Source organism: Poromitra crassiceps, assembly GCF_964638095.1.
Source record: "Poromitra crassiceps genome assembly, chromosome: 16".
NCBI classification, from domain to species: Eukaryota; Metazoa; Chordata; class Actinopteri; order Beryciformes; family Melamphaidae; genus Poromitra; species Poromitra crassiceps.
The window spans coordinates 33,942,023-33,958,379 of record NC_139645.1 but is presented as its reverse complement, the minus strand read 5'-3'; the positions used below and the strand labels follow the sequence as shown (position 1 = coordinate 33,958,379).

Genomic DNA, 16,357 nt, shown 5'->3' with positions numbered 1-16,357 from the left:
ACATTAGCAACCAGGATATTGCATGTTTTTGTGAAGGGGGTTCCTATATGAAGGAAACCCCCGGGAGGCACGGGGAGAACATGCAAACTCCACACAGAAAGGCCCTTTTGCCGACCCCACCCGGGCAGTGGGCACTCGAGGACATGCGGACGGGCACGCATTCCTTCAGCGTTCACCTCATCCCAGGTGGGAATCGAACCCACGACCTTCGAGCTGTGAGGCGATAGTGCTTACCACTGCACCACCGAGACTTGTCTTTTTACCTCTAGAATCAACAACCACTTGGACCAGCGCATCAGAGACTAGGTTCGGAGATTTAACAGCGACCTACACACACACACACACACACACACACACACACACACACACACACACACACACACACACACACACACACACACACACACACACACACACACACACACACACACACACACACACCACTTCAGTTCGACAGAATAGGAATAAGCGACCGAAGCACTCAACCACACACTCATTTCAGCACCATAGGACATGAACAGCGTCAGCGGCCCACACAGACACATTGAGAGATCAAAGGTTTTAACCAACATTAACATACACTACTACACCTCATATTATGAGGCTCATAATGCACGGAAAATAATAATTATGCCACCGGAATCATTTAGAAGATAAATCATAGATAGCTCAATTACACACCAAGCCCCATGTGGCTCAGAGACACCACACCAACACAAGCCAAACATAATACTGTACACATTGCACTGTCACAATTAATTGACCACCAATATTAGGCCCGCATAGCTATTAAATAGAAAAGGTTTTATTTTTTCACTCACCATTGATGTTATTTTTTCTTTATGAGGAAAGTGTTGCCCCTTGGAGTTGAGCGTCGGACGAATTGTTTTGTGAATGGTTCTAATGCTTTAGCCCAGCTGGAAAAGCCTTCTTGTACAAAAGCCTTCAAAGATTCTAGATGGGGTGATGTGGAGGGAAGCGGAGCCCCCATGTTTTTAGCTGCAGTGCACACCTCACAAAATACTTTGTCCTTTGTGTCTTCATAGGTTATCCATGGGAATTTGGTTTTCCAGCTAGCTTGATAAGTCCGCCCTTTCTTTTGTCCATGATCCCTTCTGCAGCCCGCCGGCTCACCAGTCACAGTCGCAGATGATGAAGTACTTGGCCTCGGCGCGGCCGCCGGTGGTACTAGTAGACGTAGTCCCAGTCGCACTGGAAACCACGCTGGTTGTTGTGGAACTGGAAGTCGTTGTGGTGGTGGTGGAAACCCCACTAGGTTTAATCCAAAATCTCCTCATTTTGTTTTTGGCTAGTTCTAGTTGTTGTCGATAACTGTCAGTCTGTCTGTCACTCTCTGTCAGATACCGCTCAAGTCCACAAGTGTGTTAATGTCACTACGTCAGCAGGGTCACGTAGAGTGCACTGACTCATGCAGCCAATCAGATTAACGGGCTATGTTTGGATCAACTCGTTTTGCAACCCGGGGCCGCCGGCGGGGCTCGGGCGGGTTGAGTTTGCTATCATGTAAAATGACTCGACCCCGCCCAGGCGGCCCAGCCCCCACAGCCCAGAGCCCAGAGCCGAGCATCCACGGGGAAATGATGAGGGGAGTGAGAGAGAGAGAGATATCTGCCTGTGGCACAGTAATAGGCATCTATCTCTCTCTCTCTCTCTTCCCTCATTTCCCGGTGGGTGCTCGGCTCTTTCCGTGGGTGCTCGCACGACCCGGTGTTATGCGCAAATCAACCCCCCTGTACATGCGTGCCCCCCCCTGTGTAAATGCATGCATCCACTAGGGGGCGCATGCACTCCACCATTGAATCTGCCTGTCTTGACTTACTTGAAGCAAACTCATTGGCAAACTCGAGTCTGCACATGTCTGCTGCGGGGGCGGGGCTTGGTGGGGAGGCAGTTTTGTCCGACCAGCAAACAAGCTTTGTTAGAATGAATACACCCAGGTGTATCTTGCTAATACGTTGAATTACCAGGAGATTCATGTTGTATTCTTCAACTTGAAATAGATGAAAACATGCACATCCAAGGACCGAGACTTCGGGTAGGTGCTGAGACGAAAAAATATAACAGTGAAACAAATGAAAAAATCGCTCGCACACTAAAAGGACTCCTTTTTGATAGCTTTATTGCACCAAGTGCAGTGGTAACGTTTCGAGCCAAACAGCTCTTCGTCAGACAGTATTCTTCAACTTCAATTCTTTTTTATTGTCACTTTTTACTGTGATTGTAATTTTTTTCCTGATGTAATTTCATGTGTTCCATTGTTGTATTGTTTTATCTCTTCTATTTCTGTAAAGCACTTTGAATTGTTTTTGGCATTAAATAAAGTTGCCTTGCCTTGCCTTGCCTTGCCTTGCCTTGCCTTCAACATTAAGCTTCTACTAAGGCCTCAGAATCTTTCATAAGCATTCCTTACCCAGACTTGTGCTAGAGTCAAAATGGTTTTTCGTCAATATTCTGTTGTTTTCTATTTGGTCAAGTACTATTTTGAATAAACAAGTTAAATGCAATTATTAGCCTCATTTTGATATGCAGGCAGGCTCCTTCTTTCTTTCTGTGTTCAAAGCAAGTCACAAGGCTGTCTGAAACAAAACAGATAGCCTATAGGTTTTAATCTAGTTAGTGACAGATGCTGAAATGCTATTATTTTCAAGCAAAACACATGTAGGCCTATTCCTTGTTGATCAGTCTACCAACCATTAATACATGTTATTTCAAGAACCTTTGCTTGTTGCATTCTCTCACACATGCAATACATGAAAGAGACAGACATGGTTAGCATGATGATTGTGAGAAACAACCTGCAACAAGGTGTGGTCAATCTAATTGTGCCTGTACAGAATAGAAAAAATTGCCTCTTCACATTAAGTGTCTTTCTAAAGGATATTAACACAATAAATGCATGAATCTCCCAATTGAGGAATTTATCATCAGAGAGCTTGTAATCTTAACGTCAAAATGACCACTTACGGTCATATTGTGACCCCAATAAAGAGGAACTAGGAAGACTAGAGCAAGGTGTTTGGTTTTCCCAGTCACCTGGTGGCAGAAATGTGGTACAGCAGGGGACACTTCTGCATGAGGCGTACACATAGACAGTGGAAGAGATGTGAGGTCTTGGGGACAAGCATGTATGGGAGGGCAGAATTGCCCATAGAGAGGAATTAACTAATGCAAAAGACAGCAACAGTCATCAAAGCTCTCTGTGGTGCAGTGGTTTAAGAGCTGACTTTTGGCTGCAGAGGCCTTGGGTTCGAATCCCACTGTCTGTTGCATGTCTTTATAACGGTTTGTCTACTTACTTGAAAGGCCATGCATTCTTTAGTCGATTGATTGATTGATTGATTGATTGATTGATTGATTACTAACACCTATTTTTACAGTCCATCCTTTGGCAAGAGATGAAATGTTGGTACTCCAATTAATTCAAAACCTAAATATAGGCTACATTTGGAAACCTTTCCCTTTAAATGGGCTAGTGTGTACAGACGGGACTTGATGAGGTTCCATTCTTTTATAAGCCTCCATGGGAGAAACATTTGTACACATGGTGGTGGAAATGCAGTACTGCAGGGGGGCCTTTTTGTCCAGACACAAGTGGAAGGTGAGGAGAGGTGTTTAGACAGGGGGGACAATCATGTATGGGAGAGCAAGGTTGCACATAGAGAATTAACTAATGCAAAGCAGCGTGAATGCCACAAGAAGTCTCTGTGGTACAGTGGTTTAAGAGTTAGCATTTGGTCCATGCTGCAGACTTGGAGGCCATGGGTTCAAATCCCACCTGTAATCTTTGTTGCTTGTCCTTATTATAACAGAGTATGTCTACCTACTTGTAAGGCCATGAATTCTTTAGTTTATTCATTTATTTATTTTACTGACCTGTTTTTACAGTCCATCTTATGGCAATCTAAAGAGACCTAGAGATGAAATGTTATTTATTTATTTATATATTTATTTATGTATGTATGTATGTATCTATTTATTATCTATTTATTTATTTATCTATCTATCTATCTCACTAGCACCTGTTTTTACAGTTAAACATAAGCCTCCATGGGAGAAGCTACACATGGTGGTGGAAATGCGGTACTGCAGGGGGGCCTTTTTGTCCAGACACAAGTGGAAGGTGAGGAGAGGTGTTTAGACAGGGGGGACAATCACGTACGGGAGAGCAAGGTTGCACATAGAAACGATTTAACTAATGCAAAACACACCAACTGCCATTAATGGTCTCTGTGGTGGAGTGGGTTAAGAGCTGACTTCTGGTCCATGTTGCAGATTAGGGAGGCGTGAGTTCAAATCCCAGTTGGAATGTGTTTTGCATGTCCTTATTATAACAGAGTATGTCTACAGCACGTAGCCTATAGCCTACTTGTCAAGTCATGATTTTTTATTTATTTATTTTCTTAATTACAAAGACACGTTTTTACAATCCAACTTTAGACGGTTTTAACTTGACAATTGCCATTCTAAATTGTCCCTAGCTTCCTTCCAGTTGCAGTGTTTGCTAATACAATAACTGACAGGAATTAAGCTAGGTTTCAAACTGTTCCCTAGCAACATCGTTCCGTGAAAACTGTCTATATTTAGTGAGATTTGAAGATCTGAGGTAACGTACTGCCTGCCTGTAAATGTAGCAGTGTTTTTATGTCCAGATGACACCTGGCGGCTAAAATGTGGTACTACGGGGGGCAGGTCTGTCCAATGCGTTTGTTTACATAGGGGGGCGCGCATGTACAGGGGGGTTGATTTGCGCGTAACACCGGCACCCACGTTTTCGGGGCCCTTGCCTACCAGTGCCAATATTTCATGATAATGCACTGGCGCTTCACTGTGTGTAGATCACTCCACTTCACAGCTGCTCTAATCAACAAAACGCACACAGCTGTAGAGGAGACAGTAGTAAAGTAGACAGCCTTCAGTTAATTAGGCTGATTAGGCTACATTAGGTTTTTTCACTTTTTACAGTGTAATTCCAGTTTTGTCACTTTTTACAGTGTAACATTTGGGTTTTTTAACTAAATAACTTTTTATAGTGCAGTCGCACCTTTTATACTAAGAAACACTTGTATTTATTTAATAACTTATTTGGAACCTATTTTAGAGACAGTTTTTAAAGAGGTTTTACCTATTTTAGCTTTTAGGCTGGAGTTAGATCATTTTGGTATAAGTATATATTAGCAACAAACCAGTTTGACCTTAGTGCAAAAATACAAGAGGAACAAATGCCTCTTAACAAAAATAGTGCAATATCAATTGACAGGAAAATCACAAGTAACTTCACAAAAATAACCAGAGATGAATGAATAAGTTTCCCTTTTTTCCTTTCGTCTGTCCGATGAAAGAATAAGAATACTCAGTCCATAAACTAAATCCTTGAGTGTTCTGGTATAGACCAGTCCTACCGGGATTTCCAGGTGAAAGCAAACGGGAAAGCAACAGTTCAGTTCGTTCAGGATCGTCCTTTAGGTTGGCTCGCCACGACTACTGCACTATGCAACCACTAACTGTAGCCCAGGGAACAGCAGGCGAAATCCACTCCAGAGAAGACGTACAACAACACAAGCACGGACAGGGAGACACAAGGGGAAACAAGAAGACCCGGCCTGGATAGGCCAAAACAAAATTACTCATTCATTCACTATTACCATAAACTAATTCAATTACTAGTGTTAATGTTATTCTTCTTTGTGCATATCAATCTTCAGTAATTCAACCATACACATGACCAATAATTATCATGGCTAAATAAACATAGAAACAATAATAGAATAATCAGAAATGTATTTCCTTGGATAAACATCACTTTGTGAATTAGTTGCTCCCTCCATCTACTTTCATTTTCACCGCGCTCGCAAAATAAACAGGCAGGGTGTCAAATTACAATAAGTGATTTGCACTCGTCATCCTAAAACAAACATATTGGGATTCATGAACCTAAATGTCATGACTTGCACATGAAAATCTGATTGCCTTGAACCCTCTAACGTCTGCACAGGTCGGATTCAACTAATTCGCTCACAAAATAAAATGCACTCACCAGCAGATGTCTGGTATAACTTTGCTACTTGCGAAATAGCACAGCACACACACACCGGTTTTCCATCCACTTTGTAGAAACAGGTAACATGGGAATAGAGCAGACAGCAGTTTTAATATCTAACTTTACAAAACAACCGAATTTGCTTTCTGCTTCACTGCACGCGATAACGGGTACCGCAATATACAGCCACAAAAGGATTGTCTCGGCTTGTAGCTCAAAACCGAACGTAAGTAGACAAAAATATAACTTTTCCAGCAAAATCCAGAGTCTAGTATCAAGTAAAATCAAGTTTCTCCAGCGTAGTCACGGAGCAATCAAGGTACGTTTGTCTTTGATCTCGTCTTAGCAGAAAAGGAAAAACAATTGCAGGTTGCTGGCTGGCATTTCTGCTATGCTAGGAATGTCCGGAATGCAACTCTGTAAGCAGCGTTCTGATTGGTTGGTGTCAGTAAACAACGTTCTGACTGGTTGGTGTAAAGAAGAGTTCCGACATCTCCTAGTCTGGGCACCTTCCACCCCGCTTTTTGTCATGGGGGCGTAAACCCCGGACCCAGAATTAACACCGGATGGCAATGCGCCTAACAACGTCTTTGTTGCCGTTAGCTTGACGCGGTGATGTTACCTAAACTAGAGTCTGATCAAAACAAAGCTAGCGTTACATAAAACAAAACGTTTATGCAATATGGCATCTCCGCCACCACCGCCTGACACACCGGTCAAAACGGTGAAAGAGGATTCTGATACGTGGGTCAAATTGTCAAGTTAACGTGAAAGTTGACGAGCTAGAAACGCTGCCATCCGGTCTAGGGCGGGCTCTAGGCGGGAACCAGTAGGGTGACAAAATCAATTGTGGGCGGGAGCCAGGCTCTTTCTCGCCGAGAAGAGCCTGGTGACGCGAGGTTAGACATCTCCATTCACTCCAATGGACCAGTTTTTTTTCCAGGAAGTAGAAAGTGGAACTCTTCAGTAAAAAAAGCAGCACTGTCGAGTTGCATCAAAATAGACAGTGTTGTACTTTGAAAGGGTTTTTCATCCCTTGAAATGAATCAAATTGTACATTATCGGCTTTATTTTAGCATGCAAAAGTAGCGCGAGACCCATTCCTGGGTGTTCATTGGCTAATGATTCTTGCATTTTGGTCCTCCGCTGACGCCACTCTCTTACTAGAGGACACTAGTGTAAAGTATTGATGTCTGTCACATAAAATTACTTCCAGAGCTATTTTATTCCCAATGGCACCTGTTTCTTTACAAACACTTTGAAATAAACACATTCTGAGTATAAATGACGGAGACACTTCTATAGATATAGGTAATTTGTATGTATATCATAGTGCATTATTTCGTTTGATACTCCTATTTATTTCCTTTATAGAAAATATTAATTTAGCAATAATAATTCACTGCTAATTTTGATAGCATTGATTTTGATTTTTCATAGTTAAAGTCGAAAATTACTTTTCTTTTCTTTTAGTTCAAATACCTGGGTATGCGTGCACCTATTTAATAATGTATGCAAACAAAATCACAACAATCTAATTTCTTTAGTTTTTCACACTTTTTCACATCAAAAGTTAATTTTTCAAGATTTCATTGATAACAGTAATGTAGGCTACAGTTTGCGGACGTCAGTAACGCTTTAGAATACAGCCCGCAAATAAGCATGTAGTTATAGTATAACTACGGGGTACAAGGAGTGTAGTTATAGTATAACTACGGGGTGAGTGAATTTAAACTTTAACTAGAGGGCAACAAGGTCTGTACTTATAGTAGTACTGAGTTTTTGTTTTCCCCCGTTTTGGGCGTGGTGTCTGAATGATGACATGCTCTGCAGTGTCTCTATCCCTTCTCTTTCTCCTCTGAGAGATGCTGTAGGTGCCTTCATGTTAATATTAGACAGAGCAGACACACTTATGACACGTCCTCATCTTCACTGTCTTTTCTATTAATATTTTCAAGACAGAGAGACAGGAGGAGGGGGAGAAATGACACTTTTGTTTCTGTCAACTGGAGAAGAATAGCCATCTCTAAAGAACAAGCTGTGTCTTTAGAACACAGGCTGGCTATTCTTAAAGCTTTTCAAGTCTTTTTCAACTCTCTTTGTCTCTTCCTTTGCTTTCTCAGTTGAGCCCCTCTGTTTGTATTGAGCTTGATGTTTGGAAATGTTCTCATACCACTGTGAACTTTATCAAGGTGCTCTTAGACAGATTTCTAAGCTGACCATAGGCTGGTTGTGTTGTATGTTGAACTGAACACATGTAGGCTGGTTGTGTTGTATGTTGAACTGAACACATGTAGGCTGGTTGTGTTGTATGTTGAACTGGACACATGTAGGCTGGTTGTGTTGTATGTTGACCTGAACACATGTGAGCTGGTTGTGTTGTATGTTGAACTGAACACATGTAGGCTGGTTGTGTTGTATGTTGACCTGAACACATGTAGGCTGGTTGTGTTGTATGTTGACCTGAACACATGTAGGCTGATTGTGTTGTATGTTGAACTGAACACATGTAGGCTGGTTGTGTTGTATCTTGAACTGAACACATGTAGGCTGGTTATATGTTGAACTGAACACATGTAGGCTGGTTGTGTTGTATGTTGAACTGAACACATGTAGGTTTGGGCCAGTGCCCTTTTAAACATGAAGCAAAAATAGCAGGTTGGAGGAGGGACTGCACTTTCTGTCCTGTCCCAGTGCTGTGCATGCTGGGATTTTCCCCTGCATTAAATCCACAAAGGAGACGCACACACTCCAAACTAATGGTGCATTCCAGTTGTACTGGGAACTAGGAATTTCACAGTTGAATGACGTCACACCCAAGTTGACGCGTTCCAGTAAAACAGTCGCAAAGGCAGCCAGGGTTAGCTCTAGCCAGGTCAGTGCATCACGCAGTATTTTGCACAAACACGTTAGCAACATAGATACAATGTAGACAGTACCGTGTGTACAAGTGATGTAATGAGACAAATAAGACAGAAGTACTAATAAACTACTATTACTACAGCTTTCACTAGCCTACTGTTGAAGCACGGAGCTGCCATCTTGGATTTTGAGGTCGGTGCTGGTGAGGTTCCCCCGAGTTCAGAGCAGGAAAACCCAGTTCAGGTAACTCACGGGGGCGTTCCCGTGAAGTGAGCTGGTAAATTCCTAGTTCCCAGAACAACTGGAAGGCGGCATAAGATGGCTACAAACACGTGGTTCCTGTGCCGGGTCCAGGTGCCCGTTAGCTCAGTTCAGATGTGTAAATACTGTGTAAACAACAAACTGTTGAAAACGCGTCAGGGACTCATGGAAAGTCACATTCCTCAGACGTGTTGGGATACATTTATATACTGTACCAATTATGATGATGTTATTGGTGTCATTCTGTTTTGTAAAAGAGTGTGAACATGTAAATGGATAACAATGTAATAGCATATTAAATGAACTGAGAATCAACAAGACTTGTCTTTGTATGTACACCAAACGATTGAGATGACGGGAGCGCGCCACAACTCCAGCAAAACGCTCATGGTCTCATTCCCACATTGGACATTTGTCTACGACAGCTAGTGAACTCCTAGCCTGGTAAACCATCCGCTCACGTCAACTCACTTTTCTTTTTTGTTTTTCTTTCTGCGGGACCGGGGCTGCAGGTGTTTTCAGAAATTCCATAGTGCACCAATCAGGGAGCCGTCTCGTAGTTGACATCGTAACCGGCCAATCATCGGCAAAGCAGTAATGGCTGCTCCCAGGGCTTTGTGGCTCGAGCAGTAACATCAACGTTCGTCAAGTTTAGACAGCGATAAGTGCAGCTATGGTAGAAATAGACTCAATAACAACAATGACACAACAACAGGACAGGAGTATGCAACAGCGGAGTTTCTAGGTGGAAAATACGTTTTTACCGATCTTCCAAGTGGATTTTGGATTTTGATTTAACTGATTGGCTTAAGGACTGGATTTGGCGACACTGATTGGCTGAAGGAGTTGTCTATCAAAGTACTCACACCCACTGAAATAACTCCAAATTCCAATCATGGAAGTTTGAAACCCTCATTAGTGTTTTGCTTGCACCTGTGTTTATCCTGCCTTTTTGACACAAAATGGACCCCATGAGAAGGGTCTCTTGTTGAATCACGCATGCGTTTGTGTTGAGCAGCAGCAGGCAGCTGAATGAAGCCTGTGAGTGACACAGGTGAATGTAATCACCTGTTCAGGTAGGATTCTGATTGAATGATGACGTGTGGCTGCGATGGAAGTCACACAGATGTTAATGTCTTGGGAAGTTAAATTGCTCCAACTACACTGTTACACCCAGGACACATCCTGCGTGAGCAGCAGCATGTGTTTGGTGGAACCTGTTGGTTTTCATTTCGGCTGCCATGTTAGCAGGTTAGAGCAGCCACACATAGCCTTATATATGTATATACAGCCTTTACCCCGCTAGCCGGGCGCTTCTCGCTCATACTTCTTCTCGCTCAACAACAGCAGCAGCAGAATGACATTACCGCCCCGGAACATCCCGAAAAATTATTTCAACCGCCTTGAAATCAGTGTAAACAATCCAAAATTCTAAATGTTATTCTTTTCCTTTGTTATTGTCATCTATAGTGGTTGTTTGCATAAAAACACACAGTTTGATTAGGAAATAACTGTATCTTTTTTAAATATGTGCTTTGATTTTATCAAATGTAACTCAATTTGTAACTTGAGTTACTTGACAAAGTAACTGGTATAATATTACTGAAATCCTATAGCTAAGTAATAAGTTATATTACTGAGTTACTGCTAAAAGTAATATATTGCATGTAATATGTTACTTTTGTAATGAGTTAACCCCAACACTGGCTATGAATCAACCATTTGAACCACATATCTGTGCATCTCCTTTGTATTTGTTCTGCTGGTCTATTTTCATTCAAACATTAAACTAGAGGTAGAGGTTCCTCATGTTCTTATGTTCATTATGTTCATATAGTTAGATTACTACTTGAATGTTTATTGTAAAAACGAACTTTATCGTGCTTTTACTTTGAAGGCAAAACAAATAAACCGGAAGTGAAATTGTAAGAATTGTCGCTAATTTCACAGACATTAACGTTACGTTCCACTTTTAAAACGTTAAACTTTAAGGCAGTATGGATTACCGGACACGTAGCACGTATTACAGCGATCTGGTAAGCCTTTGCTTGTTTCACAACAGTGTTGTCTGCTAGAAGAGCAACTAATGTTAACCAAAATTGAACAGAAAGTGTTCGATCTTGTTGCAGGCTACGCGGCTAACTGCAGCTAGTCAGACGCACTCAGACAGTAAATGGGCAAGTGATGCGGTGCTGCAGACCTCAGCTGATTATCTGACCTGATAGCTTTTTATTTCTCCTCACAAAGCGCTCCAGGCAGAGATGCTAACAAACACACTGTCATAGTGAACACTACAGCCAAGCTTCTCTGCTGTGTGAGCCATAGGTGTAAAGTGGTATCGAGTACAGCAAAATAGGCCAGTATCGGGACAACCCTAAAATCATTATGATAATTATGATTATATGATTATTAATATTTGTTTTACAAAATTCATGGCAGTAGAGCATTAGTAGTAGAGCATCAATCCCCCTTTTCAAACATGTGAAAATTAAATGCTGTCAGTTATTATAGGCATAGTTTGCATTGTTGCTACCAGGCAGCTAAAGTTAGCATAATGTTAGCCATCCCTCAATCGTGTTGCTTAGCTACATGTCATGTAGCTGTTATGGCAGTGAGCTGTTTTTACCACCACCATCACAGGTCAAGATAGCAAAACCGTGAATTCCATTTGATGTCTCCAGTTCAAGATGTAGTCCTCTAAAATAATTAACATTGTGGATATAGTCTTTTTATGTGAATAACATTTTGGGTGAAGCGAGATTTAGCTAAAAGTAGCAACGGCGAAGCTAGTGTAGACGTGAGTGACTAAGCTAATAACCATAACAGCACAAAACAGTGGTGATCCACTTCCAGAGAAAATGAAAATGAATACAAAAGGTGCGTTCGTAAATAGTCAGTAGTAGCCTAAAGAGTTCATAGCGCAAATCGGCACAAACGGGACCGACCCGCTTCAAACTGACTTTAACACCTTTAACTTTAACAATGGCAGTTTACTGAGCGCGGTGAGTTTAGCAACTACAATCCCATTGGGTTAGGGTTATTTTTTATTAGAGCATCAGATTTGATTGACAAGCCAACTGCAAGATGATGTCGGCGTGTGTTCTCTGTGGCGCATGGTGGCCTGGCAGATGTTACAGTAGCCTCATCAGTCAGGAGAGCAACGTTCACCTAATCTCAGTCAAGACACAGAAGCAGCAGTACAGCAGCAGTGTAGCTACCACCATAGGCAGCGGAACGCATCTGCACCTGGGGGGGGGGCCGGGGGGCCAAAGAGAAAAAAGTAAAACCAATAGAAAACCATATTCGATCACAATATTTCTCTTTTTGTTCCTTCACTTTTTATCTCCTCCTATGCGCTGGCAAAACAATGTGTTGTTTTGCCCCCCCCCACCCCCCCACCACAAAGATTTTGGTCGTTTGAAGCCAGATTCATATAGGAATATCTAATTTTAAATTAACATTAGGTTTTTGTGATGTCAGTATTCAGTCTTAACACTTTCAGTGCCACGGCCCTTGGGCAAAAGGTTGCTTGCTGTGCCACATAGGCCGCAATGCATTTTAAAACAGTCATATAATTTCTTTAATAATTACTATGTAAACACTGAACACGCACAAATAACGATGAGACTCTCTTCTATCACCTGCAAAAAAAAGTTTATTGATCCCATTTTCCGTTCTTTAGTTATGAGCCGGAGAAGATAGCTTGATCGAACGAAAAACAGAGCTTTTTTTCTACGAGCTGAGATAATGAGCCTTTTGTGAAATTAAACATTTCAAGCACATCACTGACTCTGAAGCTAATTTTCTGATGTAGTCACACCTCAAAAATAATTTCCTTCAATAAAACAGTGAAGGCAAGGGAATTTTGTTTGGAAGAATAATATTTTTAGCTGAAACCAGCAGCGCTGGCGCCTGCATGCGCTGCTGGTTGCAGCTTCTTGCTGATCTTTTGCTGCTGGTGGGCATCGGATATTCTGGCTTGCGTTTGCCAACCCTGTCCTGCTGTCTGGGTCTGTGTTGTGTACTTGGCTCTGCGTGCCCACCTCCCCCCCCTCCTCCTCCCCCCCCCCCCCCCCCCCCCCCCCGTTGTGGGAGGAGTGTCTCTCTGCTCTGCTGTTTTCTCGTTTTCTCTGCCTGTGCTCAGCACTGAAAAAGTCAGCTAGATCCTGCTTTTTTACAGCCGCGTGTACCAGCTCCCATGCTTCGAGTTGAGAATAATAACAAATCCACGGCTGATCATGTGTTGCAGCGGACACGGAGGCTGTTGCAGCGGACATCGAGGTGCTCAATTGTGATAGCAGATTGGCTGCTGCAGGGGCACAGCTAAACGTTGCTTCAATGAAGCCGCTGCATACGGACGGATGCGATGCGATTTCCTTCCCCCCAATGACTTCTTCTGTGTGTTTCACTCCACGTTCTCTCATCTGGAGAGCGCTGTCGCCACCTAAGGGTTCTGTAAAATAGGTTAGACACATTCAATACCTCTGAATATTGTAAGAGGCGATGTAAGAGGCATAGATCGACACCCCCCCGTCAAAAAAAAAAAATCGAGTTATGACGCCATTTGGCGTCGCTGGCACTGTACGGTAAATTTCTAATGACGCCATATGGCGTCGCTGGCACTGAATGTGTTAACAATCATATTTCTTTCTTTCTTTTCTCACTCACTCCTATGTCACCACCTGCTCTCCCTCCAGGGTTTGAGATTAAACTTTTTTTTTTATCACCAGCCAATATGGCTGCTAGATTTTAAAGTTACGAGCCAATTAATTTCAACTAGCCAAAATGTCTTTCTTGAAATAAACCAGAATATGAGTGCCACACATATAAGCATCCGTATCAGTACAAATAAGTTATAGCATAATTAATCTATAAATTACAGCAGGGCTATTCAACTAAATTGTTCAGGGGGCCACGTTGTCAGAAACCTAAGGGACTGGGGGCCGGACTGTTCCCCCGAGCCAGTACACTTGACACAATGCGCCACCACATTTTCGCAGCTGCGCTGGAACTATTATTAAGTAGGGGGTGCTGTAAGGAATGGAATCTCGCGGGCAGCGTCGAAGAAAATGTTATGTTTTTCGGACTTTTATCCATATTTAGAAGAATATTTCATTTTAAATTAACATTAGGATTATACTGTTGTGATGTCATTATTCAGTATCTTCTCCTTTTCTATTATTAGTATTAGTATTAAATACTGAGTATCTCATGAAAAACTATTAATATTGCATCTTTTGTGTTTAGCTCCGTCTCACAGCATTGTAACATTGTAGTGCAGCAAGAAAGGAAAACTACTGTAAACATTTGAACCATATTTCTTGTTTAGAACCTATAGCTAGCTACATCACACATCTCCTGAAACACCATTTATAATGCATCTTTCTTGATAAGCTACGGTACATCACATCGCCATCTCCTGAAAAACATTAATATTGCAGCTTTGTTGTGGCTACATCACAGCATCTACTGAAAAACATTTATAGTGGATCTGACTTGTTTAGTTCACTTTAGATTCACATCACATCTGAAATACAACCAGTCGAGTGTAATAAGTAAATGAGGTTTAATTGTAAAAAAAATAATAATAATAATAATTGGGAACTCATTGTAAAAATTAAATGTACCCGGGCCATGGCCCGTGTGGCCCGGGCAGTTCCGTGGCCTATGGCGCCTACCACACAAGCATCTCCTGAGGCTGATACAGTGTAGCTACCACACAAGCATCTCCTGAGGCTGATACAGTGTAGCTACCACACAAACATCTCCTGAGGCTGATACAGTGTAGCTACCACACAAGCATCTCCTGAGGCTGATACAGTGTAGCTACCACACAAGCATCTCCTGAGGCTGATACAGTGTAGCTACCACACAAACATCTCCTGAGGCTGATACAGTGTAGCTACCACACAAACATCTCCTGAGGCTGATACAGTGTAGCTACCACACAAGCATCTCCTGAGGCTGATACAGTGTAGCTACCACACAAACATCTCCTGAGGCTGATACAGTATAGCTACCACACAAACATCTCCTGAGGCTGATACACTAATGACAGCTAAAAACTAGTTCTTCCACCTGGTTAATTTGTTCCCCACTCACTGGTTCACTTGAAGAATAAAGCAGGCAGAGTCCAGTTTAGAACATTCAAAGATTATATTGTGAATGTAAATGGTAAATGGTAAATGGTCTGCATTTATATAGCGCTTTTATCCAAAGCGCTTTACAATGAGTAGATAGTCTACATTCACCCATTCATACACCAATGGCGGCAGGCTGCCACGCAGGGTGCCTACACACCATCGGGAGCAATTTGGGGTTAAGTGTCTTGCCCAAGGACACAACGACAGCAGCTGGGAGGGAGCGGGGATCGAACCGCCAACCCTTGCGTCATTGGCCGACCCGCTCTACCTCCTGAGCTAAAGCCGTCCCCAATGTTGAATGTTGAGTCAAGGCAGGGAGTTTCAGCACACATTGATGGATGTGAAGACTTATCATGGTTGCTGGAAAACAATATATATAAACAATGAAAGCAAAGGACATTTAACTAGTAATGTAGCCTTGATGGCAGAAGTGTTTTTATTTTATTTATTTATTTGCTCATATACAGAAACGGACAAAATGAATACAGCAAAAACAATGTGCGTGTAGAGACAGGAAACACAAGATGGGTTTATATAGGGTCTCTACCTCAGAAAACCAATATTAATAATAATCTGTACAAAGCAAACAATATGATGAAAACTTAATAATTAAAAATGAATAATGAATAGAGTATCGCAGGGTTGATGTATTCTTCTAGGCTTACCCAGAAATGACCAGCATGCTGGTTTGTAGGGGGAAAGGCAATGGGGTTTTTGTATGGGGATTTTGGTTATTACACTTCAAATCCATAAAAGTGGTTTTTGTTTGTGAAGATTATCTTACTGAACACAAACTTCGGTGTGTCATAAACTTTTGTTAACCACAGACCTCATTTCATGTGTTTAACCAAAATCCCCATACAAAAACCCCATTGCCTTTTACACATACGAACCGGAAGTGTGACTTCTGGACTCATTACTGCATTAACTCCATAAGTCTGATAACGAGGTGTTTAAAATATGTAAATTGGCAATAATTACCGCTATTAACATGTGCTCATATTTAAACACAAAAATACACATCTGAAATAAG

General features: G+C 42.0%; 1 protein-coding gene across 1 annotated transcript in view; it reads right to left on the bottom strand.

The window, feature by feature from the left end:
* LOC310791601 (protein NLRC3-like) overlaps nt 1–16,357 on the bottom strand; it is a gene marked incomplete at both ends in the record, with an annotated part of 50,930 nt that overhangs the window by 2,400 nt on the left and 32,173 nt on the right. The window contains one exon of the mRNA XM_083653267.1: nt 1,135–1,188. Within this exon, the coding sequence (XP_083509393.1) occupies nt 1,135–1,188 (54 nt within the window). The remainder of the gene's footprint in view (nt 1–1,134; nt 1,189–16,357) is intronic.